At 40.7% G+C, this 18,572-nt stretch overlaps 1 protein-coding gene across 1 annotated transcript in view; it reads left to right on the top strand.

Moving 5' to 3' along the window:
- stpg2 (sperm-tail PG-rich repeat containing 2) overlaps window positions 1-18,572 on the top strand; it is a 64,315-nt gene that overhangs the window by 43,300 nt on the left and 2,443 nt on the right. The window contains exons 11-12 of the mRNA XM_061038913.1: window positions 7,410-7,575; window positions 12,007-12,122. Coding sequence (XP_060894896.1) covers window positions 7,410-7,575; window positions 12,007-12,122 — 282 coding nt within the window. The remainder of the gene's footprint in view (window positions 1-7,409; window positions 7,576-12,006; window positions 12,123-18,572) is intronic.

The raw sequence follows: 18,572 nt of genomic DNA, 5'->3' as shown, positions 1-18,572 counted from the left end.
GAGGAGCAAAAAAAGCAAACAAGGCAAGAATGAAGTAAACGAAAGAAAGAAATACAAGACAACAAAACAGCAGAAAACTGTAGCTGTCAGCAAATTGTTAAACTAACTGCTGCCTATAAAATGTGAATAGGAAGAGAATGGGACCCATATGGTTTCCTTTCTGTATTTCCATCCATATAGAAGACCTGTCTAAAAGCTCATTAAGGCCTTATGACACCAGCCTTACCTCCACTAATAAAAGTAGACAGATGGTTATCACGCCTGATGATGAGCCGACAGCTGTGCTCATGACACACAGTGACACAGATAGTCTTCTCCGGGAGGGAAAACAGACAAACAGAAGCTGTGCTCACTTTTTTGTTTAATTATAAGTAATTCATTTTGTTATGTAAGAAAAACTAACACAGAAAGTTTAAATAAAGCACAAATATGAATGTTTCACTGATAAAATGACGCATTGCAGCAGACTTTTTAAAGTTCACTTTTTGGGGCTGTTTTCGGGACAGATAGTGGCAGCTGAAGAGAGACAGGACGTCAATCAATCAATCATTAATCAAACTTTATTTATAAAGCACCTTTCAGACAAATTAAATTGCAGTTCAAAGGGCTTTACAAGAGTGCAGAAAAGTTACTGACGAAAAAGTAGTTTATAAAATCATTGAGAGACTAATGCTCACCAATAAGAATTAAAAAGAAAATGTATAAAAATGAAAAAAAAAAAACGACACATAAAAGCAATAAGATATTAAAATGAATACATAGGAGAAGAATATTTAAAATTATAGTCGGTTAAAAAAGACATTACAATAATGTTAACCCTAACCCTAACCCTTTATATAAAAGCCAGACTGAATAAATGAGTTTTAAGACTGCGTTTAAAACATGTTGGGAGGAGAGAGTGGGGGGATGACATGCAGCAAAGGGCCGAGGTCGGGTTCGAACCCACGCTGGGACATGTGGGGCTATTGTGTCTGTACACTGTGGGCGGGTTTATCCTGCTACCTGTGCAAACCGGCGAGATGTTTGTGTGAGTAACAAAGTTGCTTTATACTCTTAATGCTTGTCAGCATGTTCTTTTTTCACTTGTTTGTTTATTTATTTATATCCTCAATATGTCTAATTACACTTAGCATCAAGGCTTCCCTGTCATAGCACTGGTCTCTGTTGCTTCATCCACCATCTTGGATGCAGAAGCGTTGCTTGTCAACAGGCAAGGCAGGCAGCTGCTTGGTGGCCTCTGACCAGTGTGGGGACCCCTGAGGGGCTCACAAACTTTAAGCTCAGTAGGAAACCTCCCTCAGATGGCCCCATCTGACATGCACTCACTCTCGTTGATGTGCTAAGCGTTGCATGCAAGTCAAATTATCCGTCTTTACCGTCTTTAGGGGAGAGGGCCCCCCCAATTGATTTTTCTCTATAGGGCCCCACCATACTCTAGAATCACCACTGCTTGGATGTTAACATTACACTTTGACTTCCGCAGCATCCTTTTCTACATCATGTAATCCACTGGAGCAATAACCTCAGTACATGGGACACACGACATAACCCTTGGCTATCGGCGCCCCAAACATTGTTCTTTTAGTTTTTTTTATTTCTTTATAATATTATTTATAAAGGCCCCATTACTCCCTGCAGTTCTATTTTTCATGATATGATGATATTTTAAAACACAAAGTCGATGCTGGAGTGTTGGTGGTGGTGAGGCTGAGCAACACTGCAGTACTGCTGCAGGTCACAGCTGGTGATGAAAGAGCAAAAGAGGGAGAGACCAGAAGTCTTGCAGCTTAAATAGACCGCCGATTGAAAGGAGGTGTTGTCATGTGATTCAGGACAATGAGTTCTAAAATGATTGATGATTGAGTCCCATGACGATTTTCAACCACTGAAAAGTTGGCTTCATTAAATAAAGTTGTGTATTTCCGATCTTAACAGACTCCATTTTTACTTTAAAGTCAAGGAGAAAACTTCACCAGTACGTGTGTGCTTGTGTTCATCACAGTTTATATGTAGATAATCCACATACACAAGGACAAGCACATACTTTACCACACACACACACACACACACACACACACACACACACACACACACACTAGGAATATCTATTACCTCCTCTAGAACGATCTGAAAAATGCAAATCCAGTCTGAAAATAGCACTCTGCTCCAGCAGGAAGAATGAAAGGTTTTAAGAGTAATGAGAGGATGAGGAATGGAATATGAGAGTAGAAGACACATTCAGACACACACCGACACTGACACACGCACAGACGCACACATGCATCTCACGTGTCATGTCGACCATTAGACAAAAGCTGTCACTGAATATACTGAGCCAAATCATTAGTATGGTGGTTGTCAGGTGCATTTGAGTGGCCATTAGTGTGAGGGAACATGGGGAGGAAGAAAAGCCGTGAGAAGATAACAAGTAAAACTGAATTTGTGTTTGCATAGTGTTTAACTCCTGTGTGAGGTTGGCCATTAACAACAGAACATTGTAAAGAAAGTCACAGTATAATGTCTTGTCGATTGCAGGAGAAATGTTCATTTTACTTCCTTGTTACAAGATGAGAATGGTGTTTTATTTTGCATACAAAAAGAATCTGGGATTTAATTCCCTCCAGGATTAAAGGCTTTATGTGAGATGTTTTGATCAAGCAGATGTCGCCCTTGAGCACCAGCATGAAACCAAAACAACTCGCGGTGCATTGTTGTGTTAGCATGCTAATGCTAGCGATCTTTATTATGCTCGTATCTTCACACTGCATGTAAATTTACCTGAAATGAGCGTGATCTAGAAACACAGTTAAGCAGTGAGTACAGTATGTTATTCTTCTTTTCTCTAGTCCCTCAATTAAACAACTTTTATACACGAGGGGAGGAGTCAGCTGGCCGTCCAGGCGATGTAAACAAAGTGAAGATAGGACTCTGAAAACTCTGAAAACATCACAGACAGTGGGACTCGGGTGTTACACCCATTGTAGACAGTCATGACTCACAGAGTTATTTTCAGAGGATATACCTGACTTCTATTATATTGTGTAAGTGTATATAAGTGTGAAAAATCACATATTAAGCCTTTAAGCAATGTTTTTTTTGTGTGCGATTGTGGAGGCCTCAAATGCCTGATCTTGCGGACGCTTTAAAACAAACGTGTTGAAAGTTGAAACGTTTTTCAGGTGATTTGGGAAATTTGCAAGGTCATGCAGAATGTGTGGAGATCGGTTCTAAATTGCAATAAAAAATTTGATTGCCAATTTCCTGGAGAGACAAGTGATTTATTAGTCTTCATTTATTAGGGAACTTCTTCTACTTATAAGAAGTTGAACTTTCAAAATACTTTAAACATCAAGGTCGCTGGTATTTTTTATCACTTTATATTTCTAAAATGTCAACAACACATGCGCATCTCACATACTCGTTATTATTTAAATCCTGATCAATGCCTACATGATTACAAAGAATTCCCCTGCAATGAAGAGGTTGCTTCAGTGAAGCCAAGAAAAGCTCAGAAAATACTAAGGAAGTTTTATTTTTGAAACAAACATTGGAATAACAGGAAGTACTTCTTGAAAAGTAATTGTTTGTTCAGAATAATGGCACCAAGTCATAAAAAAACAAACAACAGATGCTGCAAAGAATGAATAAATACCAGAGACAGTAAAAATGAACTGATGAATCCTGAGTGATGTCAGCCATCTGTTCCTGCAGGGGGCTCTGGAGGCTCATCAGCAGCAGCCGCCATGTTGGAAATCCTGTCTCAGCCTAACTTTCAGTCAACCTAACGACAGGCTGAGAGCTGGAGCTGAGGCGGGTTTTAAACCTCTTGATGAACCGTTACAACACGCCCACCTGTCAATCATTTCAGCTACGCACTTAACTATGGATAAACAAAACAATAACTAATCAGACCAGTGTCATTTTTATTTTGTACCAGGCTGTAACATGTTCATTTCTGCTGTAAAAATTGGCTTTTTTTAATATGGTGTGTATGTGACTTCCTGGTTTCTTGGAGCCAGCCTCAAGCGGACACTCAACAAACTGCAGGATTTTACACTTCTGCATTGTCTTAATTTTTCAACACTGGAGGTTGCTGCTTGTTACATACGCACCAAATTCAAATAATAGAGTTCCTGTATGCACAGAGGACTTCTGTAGCAACAAGACGATTGTGTAATTATTGTGTGGTCTGGCAAGTTACACCAGTAATCTCCTGGACAATAAAATGAACCTCTTTCCAAAATATTTGGATGTGGACACATAACCAAAACACATAAAAAAATGTACCTTTTTTAAAGAAAGACTCGAGGAGCTGAGGAATATTATTTGGAGGGTAGGTTTGAAATATGTTCTATGAAAAACTTGAATTTTTTTTCTTGCATATAGAGATTTAGGTGCATTTCAGAAAAAAACTTTGTTGCAGAGTTTTCCCTCCAGTCTCCAGCAGTGAAGGTTAACCCCCACCAGATCATGATCTCAGAGTGTAACATTCATAATGTATCATGTATTTGTTTGATTGTAGGGTTGTTTTTTTTGGGTGCTGAACTCAACACATGCATGGTTTCTTACGATCATATTTAATTCAACAATGCACATTGCAGAATCAAAATTCAGGGTACACAGTACAGTACACTTTTACTTTATTTAACATTTACCTGTTGGTTTATTTAGTGCTTACAGTGACTTTACAATCTAATGAACTACTCCTACTCTTCACCTGATCGGTATTTCAACACTTGATGAACTAGAACTATTTCTATTCAAGTTTAGATAAAATGTTTTCTCATGTGAGGTATAATTTCTTTCATGTCTTTTTTCCTGCTTTGCTTCTATTAGAAATTACTGTCAGTCGTGGTGGCAGTCCGTCTCGAGACCAGCTGCACATCAATATTCAATTTCAGTGATTCTGTGTCACCGCCTGCCTGTCACAAATACGTCTCTGGTATCTAAAGTTAAAGCTGTATGCACTCTGAGATTTTTTCTTTTTCAGACAGTCAAGGGCAGTGTGACAGAATCGTTAAGAAAAGGAGAGTTTTTGTGTGCACGTGGAAAAGATAAGTATTGAGCTGTCTAAATGTCAAGAGTGTGCAATTAAAAACAACTCGAGTGCTGCCAATAGGTGATGACTCTTACTGGGAACAGTGGTCGTCCGCGGTTTCCGGTATAATTACGGACCGTAGGGCTCCTCGACAGGTGCGTGAGCAAATTATGTAGCACAGGTCGGAGGGATGATTGCTCATGCACTGTTAGATAGGTCTGTGACAGATGTGTGACTACAGGTGGGTGTGTGTCAAATCCACCAGGAGATGTTACCAAACTACGGGACACAGTGACAGGTGACCACATTTTCTCAACGTCATTCAATTCATCTTATTTTTCCGGTAATGCCACAGTTGCTTTCAACATCCCACAGAATCTTGTTTGTGTCTGTGTGTGTGTGTGTGTGTGTGTGTGTGTGTGTGTGTGCCTGTCGACTGTCTCTGCGTGTGTTTGAGCTTGTGTTGTTGTGCACATGTTGTGCTCGCCTCCGTTTCCCCCGACTGTGTCGATGATGAAAAGCTAAATGGGCCTGGGTTAGCAATGATTAAAGATGGACGGTTACCTCGGAGGCGAAAGGAGAAAACAGCGGTGGGGAAATGACAGTTTGAGGTAAAATGACAGCTCTGCTATGTTTAGGATAAATGGATCGTGCGGCTATATTCGGCCTCGGCCATCAATTATTCAAAGACCCATGGACAAGACAAATCCCCTGTAACTCAGACTCCTCTGCAGCGAGGCAAGTGCAACTTTAGAAAACCTGCTGCTGCTGCTGCTGCTGTGATTCACCCAGTTTTACTTTTCAGATCCTAAACTGTTCTTCTTCAGGGAATCTGTTACGTGTTCACTTCAGCGGTTGTGTCTATGTGATCTAGCTCTTACTTGTGAATGCTTCATTAATGACTATAAATGTAGTGAGCTTGCTGTGCAGGCTATTCATCAAAAAATACCTTTAACATGTTGTCAATGTTGTCCGTTATTCTTACATGTGCCGTGAAGAACCAAGATAATGATGTGTGAGAAAACCGCTCATTTGCAGCACTTCCACAATTTGTGTGTGCGTGGGTGTTTGTGTGTGTGTGTGTGTGTGTGTGTGTGTGTGTGTGTGTGTGTGTGTGTGTCCGCATTTGCATGTAAATGATGTGACATGTACTGCATGTCCTTGTGTCTGTGCACTGATATTTATGCATGAATATTCGTACATTTGGTGATCTTGCTGCCAGCCAGGCTGACAATGTGCATTGCTACCAGATGGGTTGAAGGGGTCACTTGTTATTTATAATGAATGTGTTGTTCGTTATACTTTGGACAGTGAGTTGTGTAATCTAATAGGATGACCAACGAGGTGAGATGTTTGGAGTGGGATTGTGTTACACTGTTAGACATTTCCGAGTGCGATGGGTTGACAGTTTCAGGTGACACCGGGGCTCGTCTTTGCTTTTTCTGTCATCATCTTTTAGTTATTTCTCATGTATAGAGAAGGGGTGGGAGGCCCAGGGTTACTCATGATAAGCTAACCATAACCCTAGTTTTTAAACATGAACAAAACTCCTGAAAATGTTCCACTATGGTCGGGGTGGGCAAGCGTGTATGAACATAAACCGACCAATGTGTAACCCTGACTTTAACCAGACTATTTCCTGTCAGAGCCCTGTCAGGATTTAAGAAGTCGGGGTGAGTTGATGTGGACACAGCAGCAAGTGGGCAGGGATGATGGCGTTTATATCCTGTAACCGATGCATGACCGGTGGAATATTTGCGCTTGTAATTAAGCTGCTTCATTCTCTTTTCTGCTCTCCAGTATGCATCCTTCCACTATTTTGTTGAAACTGTGAAAAACCTCCAGTGCATGTAGCATTGATATGAAGTAGGGCATGCTGTGTAAATGCTGTTTTGTCTATTTAAGCGCACTGAAGCCAAGCCAACGCACTGACAGCAGCGTCTCCCTGTAGTCACAGTGATGGAAAAGGACAACACCTCTGTGCCTTTGAATGTCTCATTTCACTTTTAAAACTCCCAGACAAAAATAATAAGTGATATCAAATACTTCACTTCTGTACCGTAGTCTTTAGCTGTTTTCATTCAAGTTTGTGAACTGTAAGTTCTTTTTGTTTTCATGGTTAAGTTAATGTTGTAACCTTTGGTCTTCAACAAGTTCCGTATTTTATTTCAAAATAAAAGCAATTTCTTTCCAAACTGGAAGTAAAGTTCCCATAGCTCAAGACAGTACAACATACAAAATAAAAGCAAACAAAAACTTTTTTTTTTAAATGCAAAATAACGGAAATTCAAACATGATTAAAAAGGAGATTCATCGCTATTCAAATTAATCGATTAATAACAATTTAAGAAATACTTTCCTCTTCTCGTAGGACTCTCCTCCTCCAAACTCTTACAACGTGAGGCCGACGTTTGAGAACGCTAACAGCCGCTCTTACCTGCAGCCGCGCAGCGAAGGAGCTAAAAGACGTCAGAGCTGTTTCCTCTCCGCTGCACCGCGGGATAATCTCTTCCTGACATGTGATCCAGATGTACCAGGTAACACACACACACACACACACACACACACACACACACACACACACACACACACACACACACACACACACACACACACACACACACACACACACACACACACACACCAAACCTTAACACCTACAATTCATCATCTCCTGAATAGAATCGATCTATCGATTGCCTGTCTGTCTGTGTGTGTGTGTGTGTGTGTGTGTGTGTGTGTGTGTGTGTGTGTGTGTGTGTGTGTGTGTCTGTGTCTCTGTGTGTGTGTGTGTGTGTGTGTGTGTGTGTCTGTCTGTCTGTCTGTCTGTCTGTCTGCCTGCCTGTCTGTCTGTCTGTGTGTCTGTCTGTCTGTGTGTGTGTGTGTGTGTGTCTGTCTGTCTGTCTGTCTGCCTGCATGTCTTTGGGTCTGTCTGTCTGTCTGTCTGTGTGTGTGTGTGTGTCCGTCTGTCTGTCTGTCTGTCTGCCTGCCTGCCTGTCTGTCTGTCTGTCGATCATTCAGATCGTTTTGAAAACTAACTGCTCCACCTTTTCACCATCATGCAGTTCAATTAGCTCCATCTCTGCGGGCCTCTAACCTAATATTTACCTCAATTACACTCCCGTTGAAAAATGTTGTTTCAAAATTGATAGATTCATGACTTACTTGGATAATTTATGAGTAGCCCCATTTCACCAAGGGACTCAACCCACGAGGCACCCCAAACCGTTTAACCAAAATCCAATTTGCATATAAATAGATTTGGACTGTTTGCAAAAGTGTTTCTTCTTCATACACACAGTAAGCCCACACACACACACACACACACACACACACACACACACGCTGGAGCAGATGTGCACACGCAAGCATGTGGAAACAAAGGCACACATACAGACTCACACTGGGGACACACACATTGATATACGTATGCACACATACAATCATTTTGCCCATTATTGAATTTGCATTAATGAACAGGCCTATATAGAACATTAGGGAGCCTTATATTCCTCATCATGCTGGACCCCCTGTGATCACATTATTTAAAATTCTACAATAACTTAACTTCAACACTTCAGAAACTCACTCAAAGTCCTTTTTTTTTATCGTCTGTGACATTAGCAGATGGCTCAAAGGGTTTTATTTTTCATTATTTTCGTTTTTTGTGTCTGTGTAACTTAAAGGGATGGATGGGTATTTTTGAAGTGGGGTTTTTATTAGGTACTTGTCAATTGTAAGCATATTAGCCACCGGAGATGTTGGTCTGCTTCGCCCCTCTATTGAGAAATCTGCAGAAGTGCAGGTACAGAAGCCAGGCTGTACATTGCAGCAGATGGGTACCATTGCTGCACGTAAATTCTATCAGAAAAAACGAGCTAAAACCAACATCAAGTAAATGTACGCTATGTTGAAAAAAATCACAGTGCTTTCATTTTTTCTTGCCAGGAAGCCCCTTTGCTGTATCACTCCTTAGGCACACCACATATGTGTTCTTCAGCCGGCAGCACAAAGGGATAAAGACCTACGATTGACAAGTTCCTCATACAAACCCACTTAAAAAATGCCTAACTATCCCTTTAAAAAAGTCTCTCTGTGTGTGTGTATGCAGTCGTGAGGTTAAACATGTCAACTAGTCTAACATGTAAATGAACACCCACCAGTCACACATTTTTAAAACATGGCTAAACACTGTCAAAAACCCTATTGCCTAAAGCCTACTTATCTGCTTTTTGAAACAGTTCATCACACTCCACACTAAGAAAATCAAACTATTTTCATTTATTTTTAATGCTCCTGAAACATGCAGAACTTTACATCAGGCAATATAAAACGGCACATTTTCTCCCTCAAAGCATAGCTTCAGATCACTAAAGAGAAGTAAACTAATGACATGAATACATTTCAGCCTCATGCATCGTGTGTAATGAACATGGCACATTCTTCCACATAACATGACAGCAAATAGCTGTAGAGCCTGCGCCTTAAAAACTACCTTTCAGTTCATTCATACCTCAGTTCATTGATAAAATACTAAAGCTACCAATAAAAAACCCTGGGAAATAATAACAATTAAGCCTAAATTAAGATTATCAGGCTGTCAATCAACTTAAAAAGAGACTGTGCAAAGTGCCTACACACACAATATCCACACAGCATTGCTCTGGTGGAGTGGTTTTATGCCAGTTTTACCCGACACAGCCAACATACAACTTTATCCCCATTTTCGAGATAGAAATCCTTCCACACCACGCTGCTCCTGCCAGATGCCAGTGCCGGTTAACGGGGGAGCACATGCCCACAAAAAAGAGCTACAGCTCCGACTAGTGGCAGGAGGCTGCATGACAGCTTAGACACAACATTTTAATAAAAATATGATTGAATAATTTAATCTACTAGTAATTCTGGTGCTGACTAGTGAGGCGGAAGATGTTTAAATGGTAAATGGACTTGAGCTTTTCTAGTCTTCTAACTACTTCAAAACGCTTTTACACCGCATGTCACATCTACCCATTCAAACACTGATGGCAGAGGCTGCTATGTGAAGAGTCAATCAGAAGTAACTAAATCTATTCATAAACATTCCTACACCACCGATGAAGCAGTGTCTTACCCAAGGACACATCAGACATTTTGCCATAGGGGCTGGGGATCGAACCCCCACCTTCCAGTTGAGAGACAACCGACTCCACTGTCTGAGACACAGCCGCCCCACTTAGTATTGTTTAGTCATATAATAAAGCACATTCCCAGTTAGCTGTTTGGTCGGATAGGTACTGGCTGCTGTCTTACAACACAGTTGTGGTGGACCAGTGATGGATTCTAGTTCTCGTTTTACTTGCCTTCATTTTTAATGCACTGGTGCAGCCCGTAGCCCTGGGGTCCATTAAAGTATTTCAAAATCAGTGTAGGAGTTGTTTCTATAATTTTCTGAGAAGTTGGCAGTTGATGTTTTAAATAATAAATAAGGTTTATGGAGACCGCTGATATGCAGTGGGTAAACCCCCCGAGGCTTAGCTTCTTCATTTGAGAACAGTTTTCATTTTTCAGAATTCACTGCAAATGTTTCTGCTTTGAATGAAAACTGAACTTTCAGAGTCGCTTGTAGCACTATTTGCACGTGTGTTTTATTCCCTTTTATCAGTCAGTGCTTGTGTCTGTGTCTGTAAATGCAGCACCGCACATCTGCATTTTGTGTATGTCTCAGAGTACATTCATAACAAGGTAGCTTCAACCAAAGCATCCCACAGTGACAAAGAAGCTCCACCCCCTGCTGTGTGTTTTTTTTGGTTGTATAACGTGTCTTGTTGCAGGACAGCAGGGGCGGTTCAGTGCTCTGGTACTGTCTGCTTTGATCACAGTAGACAGATGCAATAACACTAAACTGAAGCCCATTGAAACACGATATGGCAGCTTTATACAATGCACCGATAATGCTGTGACTAGATGTGAAAATGAGGAAAAACACGAGTCAAGCAGGTAACGTTTCACATAAGAAAAAACATGATTAAAGGCTAATGTTTACCCTGGGCAGAATATTTGATCCTCTTCTTAATGCAGCAGCTTATTTTCAAACAAACACCTTCATATGATCTGCCAGAGTACCTTGAGTCCTGCTTTTAGCAAAATTATTCTATCCACCTTAATCCCCCAAAGTAAAAAAAAAACATGCTGTGGCTCTTGCTTAATATCAGACAGAACAAAAACAGTAAAAAACCAGAAGCTACAGTGGGGGACTGAATATTTTGATTATTGAACACCTACTTGCGCACCTACTCAATGTTTCAAAAAAGTGTTGAAAATAAATGAGGAATTAATGAAGTGTGCAGGCGTATGGGGCGGCAGTGGCTCAGTCTGCTTGGGGCCGCAGGACAATTGGGGGCCCCCCCCGACTGCTAATGAACTTGTAACCACAGCAGAGGTTAAAAACATGCAAAGTATGCAATGACAGTCGAAAAACCTCCCTAAGGGGGACCCATCTGACAGCACTCACTCATATAATAGTAAATGACTGAATGATGCTCGTTAGCCCTAAATATGGTGGAGACACTTAGATAACATAACTTTTGCTAAAAATTGTTATTGTCAGATTATTGATAACATAATGAGGATGAACACTGTTTGGAGGGCCCCCCTTTGAATTTATGCCTAGGGCCCCAACAGACTCCAGAATTGCCACTGGTGAACGAGCCAATGTGAGAACTGAGAAGCATGTTTTTTCATGTTATTTCCTTGCTGCTATATTTCAGTTACCCTGCACCCTTCTTCAGTTTTTTCATTAATAGTTTTAATGCATTGAAAAAAGTATTGTATGATAATATGCTCAAGGCTCTTTCTTTTCTTGCACACACTTAAGGTGACAGTATAAAGTACATGTAGGTATGGTAGGTAGTTGTCCATAATATTTTTTATATTTGTAGGCATGCACCAGTCGTGGATAACACAGTATGTGTGTTTGTGTTCATCAGGTCCAGGCCAGTACAACCCAGGGGTGAAATCCTTCTCTCAAATGGCTCTGATTCCCTCCAGAGAAAATCGATTCAAAGTCCCCATGAACACCAACCCTGGGCCCGGAGCTTATCAGGTAAACAGGATTTTGAAGTTCTACGTTCTAACTCTTTGAGCAGCTGAGATTTAGAGTGAGAGGATGAAGAGGTCAACAACCTCAAAGTCAGAGGCCGTGGTGCTCTGACGGAAAAATGGTGGATTGTTCCCTCTGGGCGGGGAGTGAGTCCCTGCCTCGAGTGAAGGAGTTTAAGTATCTCAGTTTAAGTATCAGTGTTGCAGCCGTTTTACCGGACTGTTGTGGTGAAGAGTGAGCTGAGCTGAAACGCAAAGCTCTCAATTAACCAGCCAATCTACGTCCAAACCCTCGGCTATGAAGCAGATGAAGTTTCCTCCAAAAGGTTGTCTGAGCTCGGCCTTAGAGATAGGTTGAGGAGCTCCGAGCCTCTGCTTCTTTGCATCGAAAGGAGCCAGTGGAGGTGGTTCAGGCATCTCATTAGAATGCCTCCTTGTCGCCTAACCTTTGGAGGTTTTCAGGGCACATCCAACTGGGAGGAGACCTCGAGGTAGAGCCAGAATGCGCTGGAGGGATTATATATCACTTCTGGCTTGGGAACGCCTCGGGATCCCCCGGGAGGAGCTAGAAACCCATGCTGGGGAGAAGGACCTCTGGGGCAAACTTGCTAAGCCTACTGCAACTGTGAGGCCTAAGATAAGCAGAAGAAAATGGATGGATGGTTGAAGAGACCATGTGTGAACACAGACTCTGTTTTTTGGGGTCTGTTTGTGTGTCTGGTGTACTATAAGAGGCCATGAACACATCTGACATTATCTCATCTCAGATGTTCTCTGTGACCTTAAGCTGTGCAAAACAAATTAACTTCTCAGTAAAAAAAGAAAAGAAAGAAAAGAAATCCAAACATCAATAAGTTTCTGTGGTTTGGAACCAGAGGTGTTCACATTCATTACTCAGGTAGAAGTATAGATACTAGGGTTTAAAAAGACTTCTGTAGAAGTTGAAGTATCAACTCAAGCTTTTGACTCAAGTAAAAGTGTACAAGTACTGGTTTCAAAACTACTTCAAGTATAAAAGTAAAAGTAATGTAAGGGGAAAAAATGCCATTAAGGACAAAAGCTTAGGCCGCCCCACAGGGGCCTATAGTGCACTACCCCACCTCCCCAAAAAAATGTTTTTCTAAAGGCCATAATGAATATAATGTTATATTAAAATGGTAATTTTGAAAAATTGGGTGGTTGTCTGAATGGTATATGTTTATAATTCTCATCCAACCACAATCAAATTCACTCTATCCGGATGGCGCGATTTATCTGGATAGGTTTTTTTTTTTCTTTGTGTTTTTTTGAACGATGACAAGCCAGAATGAAAACAAGCCGAAATGAAATAGGAGTAACGAGGCTATTTTTAAAATGTAAGGAGTAGAAGTAAAAAGTATAGATACCCAAAAGTAAAGGTAACAAAGTATTTGTACTTTGTTACTTGACACCTCTGTTTGGAACAATCACTGCTCATGTAACACGATGCTGAAAAGATGTAGTTCCCCACCCTCTGCAGTTTATTTTCTTTGTGAAGGAATAGCCCTTAACTGACCTGCCTGCTTAAATGAAACTGCAGAGTGCATTTTTATCAAGTGTAATGTTGTTTAATGCAGCCACCACAGACTGCTGACAGAGACAAATGCACTCTCTGGTTGAGGCATAACACAGCTGTAATGAAACCTAACCAGAACCTTAATAGGTGTCTGCTCCACTTCACTGTGTTCTAAAATAAATTACCAGTTCTGTGTTACCGCTGCTCGGGAATGTGTGAGATGATTGAAAGAGCGATTTTATTTTTTATTTTTTGCTTCCAGTCCCTGCTGACTTTGAGAAGTGAACATCAAAGAGCAAAGCACAGTGTTTGATTTAAACCTTGCTGTACAGTTCATCTTCATGTTCATGTCCATGCGGCGTAGTGTTATCACAGGGCTCTTTGTTCTCTTTTTATCTGTCCCTGTGTGTCTATCAGTCTGTCTGCTGCCTTGTGTTTCGGACTTATCTCCACAACTCCTCTCTCTCTCTCTCCTCCTCAGAAGCTCACTCACAGTCTCTGTCTCTCTCAGCTTTGCCTGGTTCTGCCTTCATTTCTCTTCTGTAGAAACCATTTCTTCGTTATTTAGCAGAAAGTTGCAGCTGTCTGGATGAAAAATGGCTTGCACATTTTTAACTTTTCATGGTGTTGACAGTTGTCTGATAAAATCACAGCCTGTGTGGTGTTAAAGGGCGGTCTTGATCTATGTTTCTACACATCATCCTTGTTCAGATGATTACATACTGTCTTTTCTGTTAGAGAATATGACAATGGAAACATTTTGTAGTGGAAGATAGTAAACCCAACATGGCAAACAAGAAATCATCATATTTGAAAAGAGACAGGAGACGCTGTGACACATTCTTTTCCCTTAATTGTCATTGGGTTAGACTTTTTAATGGTCGGCCATTTTTACTAATTTATTAAAAAGTGGTCATTATCTTTAACGGTCCATCATTTTAATATCTCTAACAATCAATCATAATAACATTTAACAGACAGAAAAACAAAGTTAGTGGTTTTATAAGATAGAAAAGAAAGAGAAAAAGTTGAGACTCTATAGGTGCCGTCACTTTGATGTGAATAATATACAAAGACAATGAATGTTTTGAACGTGCTGGTTGATATGATCTGTTGGATTACACCAACATTTCTTAGTTTTTTCTTTGGAGATTTCACCAGGAAAACAGCTTTTATTTTGTTTGATCCGTTTCATATTTTTTTACAGGATAATCCAAGAATTTGTGCTTTTTTAAGTACATGTTTAGTTGTAAGGGTTAACAATTAAATACTCTTTATTATCACTTCACTGGACTTTGAACAGCATGTGGCTGAGTGTGACTGTCAGGGTTTTTGATTTGGCCCAACTGGGGCACTGACTTATGCAGGGGCGGCATGAAGTTTGTGTACACAGATGAATTTCCATTATGTACCCTTTCTACCTCCACTAATCATATCTACTTTTAAAGGAACAGTATATAAGATATCTACTGAATTAAATCATTAAACGACTTTAATATATGATCAGACATTAAGGAAACATGCTATGTTGAAGTGCTGGCTTCTCTGACAACAACGCAGCAGCCAGTATGTCCTCCTTCAAAGTTTAGATTCCAGACCTTAATGGTCTGTATTTGTTTGGACCAGAGACGGTAGCAGGGTTTTTTAAAGGTTTTTGGGGCTTTTTATGCCTAGGGTGGCCAATCAGATTTGAAGGGGCGGGGCATGTCACCCCTGGCAAACCCCCTGGAAACGCCCCTGGTGACTGTATATCACCATATTGACCTTTTTTTAAAACCAAACCATACCTCTCTTTACCTGCTCTCCCTGTCCCCCCTCCTGTCCCCCAGTCTTTGTGCTCCATGTCTTTTCATTTTAAGGCCAAAATGTAGCTGCAGGAATTTTCCCAACAGAGAGCTGATTGTAAATCTGGTTTAATGGTGTATCTTATACCAATTGAAGTAAAAAAAACAAAGCCCTCAAAGACAGATTTTTGCAATCATGAATCACCTATTGTGATAGCACTACATCACAACATCTTCCTTCTATTTAAGTCTTGCAACATTTTAACATCCGAGCTAATATTTCAGCCGGTGTCATTTTTATTTTGACACGGTTGATTTTGCTAAAACAAACCAAGGAACATACTGTAGTGAGATTTATTCCTCACAAAGACGGATGCCATCTGTAGGAGTGTGATGTCTAAATTCAGCTTCAGGAGGTTTTTTTCTGTTTTATTGTTCTTGAATGCATGTCAAAGCTCTTGTCTCAGCGATTAGCTGCCTGACTTTGAGTCTATACATCTCATGCCCCACAGAGTTAAAGATGGAGTGAAGTGGTGCAGAGAGATAGATAAGTGAGTAAGTGCTGGAGACGGGGAAGGGGGTGAGACAGAGAGGAAAAATGATGGCAAAGCGTAGAGGAAGAGAAGCAGAGAGACAGGAAGAGAGCAGCAAATCGAGCAGCTAAAGAGGGTAGTTAAATTCAACAGCTGTAAATGTGCTGTGAGGGTCTGCAATCAGAAGCAGACGGCAGCGTAATGGAACAGAAGCTATTTGATAATCAGAGTGTGCGTATGTGCGTCCATCCATACGTGTGTCTGTAATGTCACAAATCTATCTACTTGAGCAGCAGTAGGTCACAGAGAGGACTCATTAAGTGTTTCCATTCACTGCATCATGTGAGGCATCTACTTCTGGAAAGTAGGCTCCATTACCTCTCTCACACTCACACAATGTTCTTATTGGCCGAGCTTCGTTTAACAGAGAAGGTGTGAGGTGTGAGGATGGAGCGCGCAAGCATGAAGCGATGTAAAGAGCAGACGTCAAGCAGAAACAAAACATTCAGGAGCTGCTGTGATGTTTCCACTGTGAGAACACGTATTGTATTTGAAAAGATCTCACAGTAAGTTGAAAACAAAGAAATCCGTCCAAATCTAATGACTTCAAATCTAATGACTTTAAAAGCAACAACAATAAAAAAGTTTATTTTTGCAAAGAAGGCTTGGAAACAAGATTTACCATTTTCATTAAATTTTACTTAATGTCTTTGTGAAAATTTAGTTTAATAAAATGCATTCCCATAAAACTTAAATTAACAGCCCAGGCTTTTATTTACTTTAGTCCAGCCTTTCCCAAACTTAAGACTGCCGCGGCCCGCTTTGAAATACAAAATTACTCCGGGGCCCATTATAATTCTTTTTTTTATGACTACAGCTATAACTCTCAGTACGAGTAAATTATTGGATATTACAACATGATATTATGGCAAGATAGACACAAAAGTTTACTAAACATTATGTCCATGAAACGTCATGACACGTCTTACTAATCACTTTGGGTTGACTCATGGAAAATCATCATTATTGTGATATTTATTTTATTTTTAAAATTGGTGGAGGGCTTTTTTTCGCGGCCCACCTGCAGTAACCACACGGCCCACCAGGGAGCAGCTCAAGTTCATTTCATCTTCATAATGAGTAAGAACAGAAGGTATCAAACCTACATCAGGGTGAGCTGTTTTTGTCCCCACGTGTCCTTCCTACCCTTGACAGTTTAAATACTTTTACTGCTTCTTTGCCGAAAGAGCTGACACCATCTCATCATGTTCTCATAAAAATGTAGTGAAGGTTGCAGCATTGTAAAATAAGCAGGAGACTACTTCATGTTTCTAAATGTATAAAAAAACGACATGAATTGTTTAAAACTCTCGGGTCTGAGTCACAGCAAGAGTGAAAATAGAAAGTAGCCCTCAGTGACGGCTAGCCAATCTTTATATGGATTTACATTTGTGTCATCTTGACAGCTGACCTGATTAACCTGCAAAATGTCTTCAGGATTGTTTGAAGCCATATACCTGATTATGACTCTTTTTGGACACATCTTCATCCTTCAGCTCCCCCTTCCCCTCCTGCCTCCACACCTCCTCACAACCGTAACCAAGTTCCCCCATCATTACATCATGTACGAGTGAAATCAGGACGGAGCGTCTTTATTGTTAATAAAGTTTAATTTGAAAAAAACAAAGGACGACGGTTGGTGAAAGAGAAGGAAGTGGAAGTTGTTGTAGGATATAGAAAAGTTGATACAATCGTAGATATATGGATACAAGTTTCAGAAAAGTGCTGCACTGATGATCTGTACAGAAAAAAAAAACGCCGGGTTGCGTCCTGCCGCTGGTCGCCATGACTACAGTCCTCCCTTGTCTCTGGTGATTATATTGTAGTCACACACAACTTCTGCCGGACCCTTTTCATGACGTAAACATCGAGATTTTAAATTCTAAATATCAAACATGTTTGAAATAAATCGGGGCGTCCCCGACGATCGCCGGGCAGATCGGGGACGTTAAGATTGGATCTTTGTACCGCTCACACTACGAGATCATCTGAGCAGATAATCGGGTCCGAGCAGTCTTGAGTCGGGAGCGACCCTGCGATTGTCGGGAAGGAAGAATCGGAGGTCAAATCGGCCCGATTATCCTGCAGAGTGAGCCAGGCTTAAGACAGAGTGGCAAACGAGTGTTGATACACACCTGAAAACAAGATTCTGCGGTCGATTCCAAGTGAAGACATGCATCTCAGATTGAATTCGGGTGTTATCTATTTGTTTTTGTAGGACCGAGGGAATGTTTTTCTTTGGTTTGGAAAGTCTGTTGGATCTCCTTTAGTTGTACTCTAGGATGCTAGGTTATTACGCACCATCAAATATTTACAAAGAGAACATCTTTGATCTTTGATATAAATATTCAGAATGTCGCAGATTAAGCCTTTAAATTAGCAGATACCTCATAGTTCTCCCAGACCATCACACTTCTCTTCTCACACATCATGTATCTCACACGTTTTAGCACAGCTGACTCAAACGTTCACACTGCTGCCTCACTGCTCACCTTTTTTTGCTTTTCTGATTTGCGTCTGTAGACTGCGAAGGCTAATTATTA

This window comes from Labrus mixtus, chromosome 5 (assembly GCF_963584025.1).
Source record: "Labrus mixtus chromosome 5, fLabMix1.1, whole genome shotgun sequence".
NCBI lineage: Eukaryota > Metazoa > Chordata > Actinopteri > Labriformes > Labridae > Labrus > Labrus mixtus.
This window is presented reverse-complemented; position numbering and strand designations above follow the sequence as displayed.